General features: G+C 53.3%; 1 protein-coding gene across 1 annotated transcript; it reads right to left on the bottom strand.

The window, feature by feature from the left end:
* Positions 1-797: 797 nt before the first annotated feature.
* LOC114828223 (transcription factor SOX-1-like) lies at positions 798-2,579 on the bottom strand. Its single transcript, XM_029111462.1, has one exon. It carries the CDS (start codon positions 2,577-2,579, stop codon positions 984-986), a length of 1,596 nt encoding a protein of 531 aa, XP_028967295.1. The 3' UTR covers positions 798-983.
* Between the last annotated feature and the right edge of the window lie 7,343 nt (positions 2,580-9,922).

The raw sequence follows: 9,922 nt of genomic DNA, 5'->3' as shown, positions 1-9,922 counted from the left end.
ACGGTCGGTCGATCGGTCCCATGGTCGGTGGCTCGGTGCGACCGATGGGAATCCGCCTCGGACAAGGCCAATATTGAAGAACTCGTCTTGGATGCATGCGCAGATGAAGATTTATTTTTTATTGCAGCTGTATGATTGCTAGCCTCCCGGACGACTTACGGACAGACTGTGCTACCTACGAAAAGTCGAACAGCCTGCCTGTCTATGTCTCCCGAAGGGAGGCGTATCCACCACAAAATGTCTTCCCAGTGCCTGTAGGTCATCTTTGTTGCCCTACCTAAACAGTCTTGAATAGATTCTAGCTACTGATACTAGTTTCTACTCGGGGTTACCTAAGAGCTGTACTGACGCTAAGATTTCCGCTAATAAATCCCGTCGATCTTCTGATCGGTCCGACCGTTCGCAGTCGAACAATGACACCATTATTATAATTATCTATCTATCTATCTAGTATATATATATTCATGGATGTTGCTCGTATTTATGCTATTGTATATGAAGGTACAACGACTTGCAGAAAAAATCCGAATTGCGTTGATTCTCAAGTTGCTGTCACCGTTGTTGTTCTTTGCTTTCGATTCATTTGCGTGGATAAGATCCGCTACCTTCATCGAACTGTACAGCTTGCGGTGGTGGTTGGATTTGTTGATGTTGTTGTTGTTGTTGCTTGAAGTGTTGGTTTCGAGAGGAAAATGCTTCGTTCGTGGTGCTATTCTAGGAAAGTTTTCAACGGAAGAATCTTTCGAAGAAGAGGGAAGAGGAAGACTAATTAGATCAAGGGGGAAGCTTTGAGGGGAATCGGAGATCCGTCGAAGATTGGACAAAACGAGGACCCAGGAGGGACGGGGATGGGGGAGCGAGGGAAACGAAGGCAGAACAGTCATAGCTAAGGGTAGACGCACTCGGGATCGTTCGCTGTTTCAATGTTGTCTCGATGAGTCGAAAGCCCGAAAACGAAAGTCTTTCAAATGACGCTTTGTCTCCTAGGACTGAGCACCAGCCTCAGCTGTTCCTTGATGACCGGGAGGCAGATAGGCGGACATCATATCTCTGAAGTCGGTCCCATTCGGATATCTTCGAGCCACGTTGGCCAGGTTTCCGGCAGCTGCCGACATGGCCCCACTGAGGTCGAGTCCGACGGAACTGGCCATCGAGGTTCCCGGGGAGGGCGGTTGGCCTGAAAGCCCTAGCGTTGGAGTATGAGCCGATCTTCCACCTCCTCCTCCACCACCTCCACCTCCCGCACCACCGGATCCACCGTTACCACCACCGTTCAAAGCCACTCCAGCACCAGCAAGACCAGGCAGATTCGAAGCCAAGTTAGAGCCGAGATTGAGACCAAGGTTCGAGTTTATATTACCGGACAAGGATCCAGAAGCGGCCGGAATCCCGGATAGGACTCCCGAGGAGCTTCCGGAGAGGTTGACTGAACCTGGAGTAGAGCCTGGGGAGCCGTTTGGAGTAGCGGCTCCGCTGTCGTCGCTCCGAACACTCTGCTGACCCGGCGTGCCGGGTTGCGTAGAGTAGCCGAATCCGTAGCCTGGGCAAGGGTACTGGTCGTAGCGCTGGTACAGAGGGTTCATTTGCGACTGTTGATACATTTGGTTGTAGAAGTCGCCCGTCAGAGAGTAGCCTTGAGGCGTATAGGTACCCACAGGGGAGTAGAAATCGCACGTCGAGTCTGCGAGAGGCATAATATTGTTCTGGATCCCTGGGAGCCGATTGGCGGCCTGTATCGGATTGCGCTGCAGTACGGAGTCCGTGGGGCCACCCTGACCCCCTACCGAAGGCGCTGTAGGAGCGGCATACTTCTCCTTTTTCATCAACGTCTTTGTCTTTCTCCTTGGTCGGTATTTATAATCCGGATGTTCCTTCATGTGCACGGCTCGAAGTCTCTTCGCTTCGTCAATGAAGGGTCTCTTCTCTGCCTCGGACAGCAGCTTCCACTCGGCACCCAGCCTTCGCGATATCTCGGAATTGTGCATTTTCGGATTCTCCTGTGCCATCTTCCTCCTTTGCCCACGTGACCACACCATGAACGCGTTCATAGGCCTACGAACCCTATCGGCGTCTTTTTTGGTGCTCGCCCGCTGAGCCACTTGCCCGGGCTGGTAAGTACTTCTGGACATGAAATCCTGACCCAGGTGTGTTTGACTCGGTGAACTTGGAGAAGGCTGCCCAATCTGTTTTAGCGCCTCCGCTGTGGACTCCGTTATTCCGAAGAACTGTCGTTCGAACAACTGTTGTCGGGATTGCTCCAGAGATCCAGCCCGCGAGTCGCCCGGAAGCCGCTCGGCCCCCATCAGGCCCAGCCTGTCGATCGGTTGACTCAAGCTCAACTGTAGACTGGAGCCGCGGTGCTCAGGAGTGTTGCGCATATCATCGCCGTGCATGTCCTGAGTGTTGTCGCCGGCGCCCCGCGGCGGCGAACGGGTCGCTCGATCGTTGTAGTAATGATCTCGATGCGACGATTCGCACGATCCTCCACTGGCGCAGTACTGACAGTGGCACGGCCCGCTGGCGTCGTGCGCTGCGGGCCAGGACTGTTGCCATGCAGGTGGACTCGATGTCGATGCCATGATTCTCCGAATTTTCTCTGCACTCGCTTCTGCTAGCTCGTCACGACGACCGAAGGATGGTTGGCGCGAGTCGAATTACCGCGGATCACACAGTGTCCATCGGGCAAACTCTTGAGCGCACGAGCTCGCTTTATGCTTGCTGCTTGACTTGTATTCAACAGAGCTTCTGGTGAGCACCGTGGAGCCGAGAGCGTTCTGTTCGTCGTCGTCGTTGTCGTCGTCTGAGGAGTCGCCGGTCACAGAGGTGTGTTTTGTTCGGGAACTTGAAGCTGCTTGCTCACAAAACGACAAAGCACTTCGCTCTTCCGAAGGCTTTCGAACGGAGAGAGCTCACTCAGAGTAGGAGGGAAGAATTCTGCGTCGACGGCGATGTTTCGCGATGAGCACCGTCGTCGTCTTCAGCGGGCAGTATATACGGATTTGACTTTCGAAAATCTGCTGGCAGCACGATGAACATTCAATGTTCGATGACGATCAGGCGGAGCAGTACTTCAGCAGCTCGTTCTCTTGCTCGCTCAACTGATCTCCTTCTATCACCATCACTCACTCACCCTCTCACTCTGTTCGAGTATGTGTGTGTGTGTATGTCGCGAATTTTTGTGAAGGTTGGGGTAAATACTGCTGGCTTCTTCTCGCTCCTCCGGTTCGGCTACTGCTGCTGCTGCTGCGGCCACTACTGGGGTTTGGGCTCCGGGTATCGGCTAAATTGATTCCCGAGTTTCCTCGAGCTGGCGACGAAGACCAGTAGAGTACTCAACTGTCGACACCGGTCTTTCTGCTCCCGCTCGATGTCTCTCTATTTCTCTCGGTCGGAGAGAATCGTGGATTTTTTGTAGTTCGGCGTCGAGTGGAGCCAATAGACTGTTGGGAACTACTGCGGCGGCGGCGGCGGCTGCTGCTGCTGCCGATGCTGCTCACCACCACTACCTCCACCACCATCAGCAGCAGTACAACAACTACCAGTTACCGGCTGGGTGGGCCGAGTTGAGCAGCTAGCTCAGAGATTAAGCGTTCGTCCTCCAACTTCAGTCGAGTTAATCCAACCGAGCAGACAGAGAGGCGGCGGCCGCCAACTTTGAGTGGCTCTAAGCTTATCTGATGATGTGGTGTTGCGGTCGATTGATAGCTCGATCTTTTCCTCTTGCGAGAGATTTCCGGATTCGCTCGCACAGGCTCCACGTAACGTTGCTTTCAACAACACCGAGCCGGAACCCCGCTCTGGGATTCTGCAGAAGGCTTCGAAGGCACACACACACGTTCAAGTTGTATTTCTTCGTCTTTACGCTGGCGGGTGGGATGATTGACTGACTGATCGATTCCTTGATCGGTCGATTGATTGAATGATTGACGGATTGCCTGGCTGACTGACTGACTGACTAGGAGTCTGATGATAATTTTCCTTTTTGTTTCCGATCTCCGACGAAGTTTATCCGAAGCTAGGAAGATTGGTCGTGATGACACTGTCGTGAAGCACTTCAACGATTGTAGCTGCTCTTGCTGATGCCGGAGTTTTTCTTCTTCTCTATAGTCCCTCCCACCGGGAATTTCTTCGAGATCACCGGTCGTCCGAAATCCACTTCCTACAGCTGCTATCGCAACGTATGCCGATTCTTTCTGTCCGGGTCACTTCCGAACACAAGGGGCGCGGAACAAAAATACCGATCGACTCAAGGCGAAATCACTGCACAGTCACAATCACACGAGATGTTCGAACTGTTTACCACCACCGCTGGAAGTTTCAACACGAACACAGCCGAGATCTCTCGCCAGATAACACGACGTCAACGGGGGCGATGACCAAGACGTCAAGCTCGGCGATCGTCGCAACGAAACTCTGATTTCCCTTCGACTGGCACTCTAACGCGTCCTTGTGCTGCTGCTGCTGCCGCCGATGTCACGGGCTTGTTTTCTTCGTCTCCGTTGGCGCTCACTGCTGGATCCGGCGCTATTCGAGGGATTGTAGTCTAGTTTCCTCTGATTTCTGTCGGGGGATTCGTGCTCCTGCACGTGCGTGTTTGTTTCTGCTGCTTCCAGGTTGAGTTTGTCGATGAGTTGTAACAGAGCCGATGCAGAAATCGGCAAACAGTTTCCTGTGGCCGGAGGAGCCTAGGGAAAACCGTTATCTTCGTTGGAAAACACTTAGGCGCTCCCCTTAGCGGCGCGAACCATTCATACCGATGAATAGCGAGAATCTGAATAGGTCTTTTGAAAAGGCGCGGCTGCCAGCCTTTCACAGCGGCCGAAGACCCAACGAAGGGCTGACACTCGCTCGCTGTGCGCCAATCCCGACGTCGTCCTAGCTCTCTCACGAACGCTATTGGTCGAGCCGGCGACGGCGCACGACGATGCTATCGCGCCCTGGCGGCTGTCCAACCAAACGCGCGGCCGGCCCGCCAGCCAACCATCGGCCAACCAGCTAGCTAGCTATCCAGCTAGCCGGCCCAACCATTGAGGGAACACCACGCACTCATTTTCTTCTTTCCCCTCCTCGGAGGATAGGTCGTGCTCGCCCTTTCACCGGGAGCCGGCTTGCCCAGGTCTGGGAAAACGATTGGGCTAACCTGCCAAGCGGGAACTAGGCTTGCCTAATCCGGATTTCCGGCGTTGCGATGCTGGATGACGCTCTGGGAAGAATCTCTGAAGCTTGCCCCTGGGAATCGAAGAGGGATGGCCAAGATCTCTCCGTCCGTGGCTGGGCCCCGATCAGGGGATATTCCTACGCTTGAAAGAGGTTGCGATTTGGTGAATTATATCAATACGCCAAGTCGCTACGTCGCTACCCGACAACGCGTGGGATTCCCCGAGACGATGTGCAAGAAAACTTCGCGCAGGATCTTGGACCATCCGAAACCCCTGCCTGCGGAACCTGTCAGAACGTAGCTTCCACGATTGTTGCCCGGCCCGTTCCGGGATGTGCAGGGCGGCTCGTTCGATGGTATAAATCGCTCGCTCGTATCGCGAGGAGCGGATCGATAGCCAGAAATGTCCCTCGCAGGGGACTTAAGCGTGGAACGCCAACCCTGGATACGCCAATGGTCCTTTGGCACAGTTTGCGCTTTTGGGTCCGCTGGCATGATATGCTTCTAGTAGGAATGTATCACGGTTGAATACTCGGCACCCGAGCTCCCGCACCGCAAACCGAAGCGGAGGATTTCCCCCGAATTTCGAGATTGCAAAGTCGAGATGAGCAATCTGCTTCTCGGCGTCGCCTAATCGATCAACAGTATGTTAGTTGTGATCTGTTGGCGACTCCCGAATCCTTCCGTCGAGCGTCGGGGTATCGCTGTTTAATATCGCCGAGCGTTGAACTCATTGAGACAGTAATGAGCGAGTTTGCCAATCCCGCCGGAGGTTCCCACAGGTTTTCAGAAATGAGAAACTGGGCTTTTACGGAGGTAACCTTCACCATGAGCAGGTAAGAATGTTCGCTCTCCGTTTGCCGAGCGACCGACGGACGGACGCAGAAACCGACGGCAGGCAGGCTGTCAGTATGCTTTGACGAAGAAGCGTCTCGTAGACTCACAGTCCATTATGGGAAGCACAATGGCCCGGAAGTGGCTTTGTCGCCGAGGGAACAAAGATGGCCCAGAACAGGGCAGGTGCCAGAGACGTAAATCACGAAAAGAGAGTTCTCCGAGTTCGAACTCCGAGAGCATGGGCTTCCCTCGCCGCGGAGTTGGGCGGCACGTGCGCATATTCAGCATGAAGTGCTAGCAGAGGAATTCCCGGTGCCAGCTCCCGCAGGAGCGGCTTGCTCAACCTGCAAAGATGCGGAATCGGGCCTGATGTCCGGAGCAGAGTGCAGGATTTCGGTTCTTAATACCACTCTCCGTGCGAAAAACCTTCGGGCTTGTCTGCGTCGAGGAGAGAAAGGTTCCCGTGATCTTTGCGTGCCCCCGTTCGAACGAGACTCGAACGCAGTTACGCAGAGGGGACTGCGAAACATTTTCGGGGACAGACGTCTGGCCCGGAAGCAGCCCCTCGGTGGTCAGAGACTACCGCGCGCACCGGCTTCGCGAAGAACCGCTTCAGCGCACATCGAGGTGAGCGTAATCTCGGCGACAATGCAAGGGGGTTACCGAGACGTCATTCGTAGATACGATTAAGACAAAAATCCAGCCGCTATTCATGTTGACGCTCTTCTTTCATCTGCCACTTATTGTTGAGGGCTAGGAGCTACTTTGAGCAAATTACCCGACGGATCACGGGCGACCATCATTGACGTAGCGTGGTTTGATAAGGTCTGGACGCAACACGCCTTACTTAGCGAGCATAATGTCTCCTTTAATGGAGTCGACCGTAATACAAAGTGTCCATTAAACTTTTTCCAACCGGACGCAGCTATTGGTCAAAGCGACACCGGGAGCTCACCTCACGAGAGCGATAATTACCATGACTCGAAACGCAGCTTATCTGGCGAACAAACTTGTGGACCCGGGGATCCCGAAACGAGGTCCCGGCTGGCCTCCTCGAGGGCCCCGACGGTCGGTGATAATGGCTCATGTCATATTCCTTCGGAAAAACATACTCGACTCCGTTTGCGAGAATATCGACCAACCCTAAGACGTCAGAATCTCTTGCGTCGCTGAGGAAGCTTGTTCAATGGTCAAATGGAAAATATTTCCTGTCTGGCGAGGCCACTGATCGATACTCATCGAATGACACCCTGACTGCGTTTCGAGTACAGTCGAGGACCTCAGAGGGGCACGTGAGTCGGGTATCCCCACAAAGGGTCTCAAACTCACGTGCCATTTCTCCGATGAGCTTTGGTAATCGTATATACCTATTAAATTTTACATGGGCTGTACTGCCATACATGGACCTAAGGCCGGGTTTCTGAAACAATATCTCACGCGGCAGATCCTTCGGGTTCCTATTCCCCATTCTTCCAATAGTCGAACGTCCACCGTCGTACATCGATTCGTACATCGAGGGTATTTCGGGGACTTCGATAAACGGGTGATTAGAGACCGTAGAAGGAAATATCGGGAGATTTTTGCTCCGGATGCCGATTGCACACCGTAGAAACGCCGCTCCCGGCTCGAGTGGGGTGGACGCCCTCTGGACCTATCTCGAAATACAGAGGTCGAGAGGAGCGAATTCGAATACGTAGTACCTCCGGACGAGGTATCAAGGCAAGTTTGGTATCCCTGGAGCGAGTGTCGATCGTTTCTCCCGCGAACGAATCGCTGAGAAGCGAATAGTCGTTGCAAAAACAGTCGTTGAATTTCAACAAGTCCACACGGGGACGAAATTCACAATGACCTAGTAGTGGGCGGTCGAGCTGACTGCTGACGTTCACGCGGTCCAGCGACTGAACAAGTGACAAGCAAACCGTAGACGAGCAAACATTGCAGAACAGCCCGTCGGATGTCAAACGAGCAGTGGACGGCTGTTCGCTGGTCGCCGTAAAAGCCGAGAATGAATCACAGTTCTGAATCTTAGCTGTTTGTCGTTGACGGCTGCTGCGATAGGCTGAGATATCGCTCACGTACAATTCAGGCGTTTGTTCGTTCGAGCTCGAAACTTAGAAGATCACAAGCGGTTCAGTCATCGCGTACTTTCGCGTTAGCTTGACAGGACGCGGCTCGAGCTGAAGAATCGGAATGCTGCGCGAACATCGGTCCGCCATCCAGAAAACTATAATACAACCCATCTACCCATATTCTCGATGAGTGACTCGCTCGGGAAGAAGAATAATTCCGCTGCCATTGTCTTGGGGACGCACAGGGTTTTCGATTTTAGGTCTCCCAGTTCCTCCATAACTTCTGCGAGGTCTACTGCGCGGAACCTGAGCTTCTAACCCTATCGCGGAATCCCATGTAAGACTTGTTTTCTCTCTTGCGAGCTTTGTTGCTGGCGGCGTATTTTCCTTTCGTAACATCTCATCAGCATCCAAAGTATTCCGTAATCAGCGAGAGCCCACCTCATATCCAGACCTCTTGCGGTCTGAGAGTCTGGAATATACTCTGCTTACGCCTTCCCTAAGGTATCCAACCTATCGACACAATTATTGTGAGGTGTGCAATTAGGAGGATGCCGTAACACCTCGATATTTTCCGCGAAAAGCTCCATCGAGCCATACAATCTGATTCCCGTCCCATCCCCAATGTATTCGGAATCAATCTGCGGTGCCTCCATCGGCGCGTGGATGGATCCAGTCGGACAGACTGGCCTGGATATACATAAAATGGCAAGGAGGGAGGCAAGCGGGAAAACAGGCGAGCAGCCTCGCCGACCGAGCGACAGCAACCTCTAGCTCCAAGAGAGATTCTGTGGGGGGTGTTCTGAACAAAGAGATGCATTTGAATTTGAAAGACCTCATCTTTGCCCTTACTTTCCGGTCCCCTGTCAGTGGAGCGAAAGCGTCGTCGTCGTGCGAATGCAGAGTTCCCCGAAGCTGCTGAGACTTCTTCCTCCCCTGCACCGGTCCACCACCTCAGCGACTACTGTGGATGCGCAGTTCGCAAGTACCTACTGGAATAGCTTTTGCATCCCGACGACGACTCTTGAGGATTCCGTCTCCGAGGAGCAGTCGCGGCTGAGCCCGTGTGACTTCTCAAGAGCTCGAAGACAAATGTCCGCGTTTTCTCGTATTCCGACGAGTGATATTGTCCGATCCCTTCGGCTCCGAGGTCATCATCCAGCTGGCCGGAGAGCGTTTCAAAGACGAATGCGAGCAACTTCAGCGACCTGCTTTTTTTTACAACTCAGTCAGTCACTGATTCCAATTAGTTCTAACAAGCTTGTGGAACCAGCGACCCTCTTCTGTTCTCCCTCTGGGCTGTAACCGCGCGAGCCAACCCTTGCTGTGATGACACACCAAAATTCGTGGCGCAATCGTTTACTAGCTTTCCTCACAGACACTAAAACCGAAATCCAAAAACACGGGAAGAGCATTTCCAAAGAAAACGATATGATGACGAACAGACAACATCGGTGGGTCGCCAGCGCGCTCGCTCGGTCGCTCGTTATGTCAGTCCGCTCCTCGGCCATATGCAGCTCCAATCCTCTAGCCAAACTGATAGAGGTGACAGCGACAAGGAGCGAGACTTTCCTCGAAACGATAATTTACACCCATAGTTGAACGGAGGATCCGGGGCACAGAAGGAAGGACAGACAATTATACGCAGAGATTACGTGGTCTTCGGCTCAATCAGTATGATGGTTGGGGTGCGGTAAGACGCTCAAATAAAGATAACAATTCAACTCTGATGCAAGGTAATCGTCTGAGCGGGGTTACCTGTCGCCTGCTCTAGTCTTGAGTAAGTGAACCAGAACGCGAGCCTGGAGACGAGCGGGCAACTAGAGCCTTTGTTGGCAGTTCGGCTTACGAACGCGTG

This window comes from Galendromus occidentalis, unplaced genomic scaffold (assembly GCF_000255335.2).
Source record: "Galendromus occidentalis unplaced genomic scaffold, Mocc_1.1 scf7180000077442, whole genome shotgun sequence".
Classification (NCBI taxonomy): Eukaryota; Metazoa; Arthropoda; class Arachnida; order Mesostigmata; family Phytoseiidae; genus Galendromus; species Galendromus occidentalis.
This window is presented reverse-complemented; position numbering and strand designations above follow the sequence as displayed.

Bases quoted from the DNA above. Each gene is read 5' to 3' on its own strand.
- LOC114828223 (XM_029111462.1), bottom strand. From the start codon at position 2,579: ATGGCATCGACATCGAGTCCACCTGCATGGCAACAGTCCTGGCCCGCA.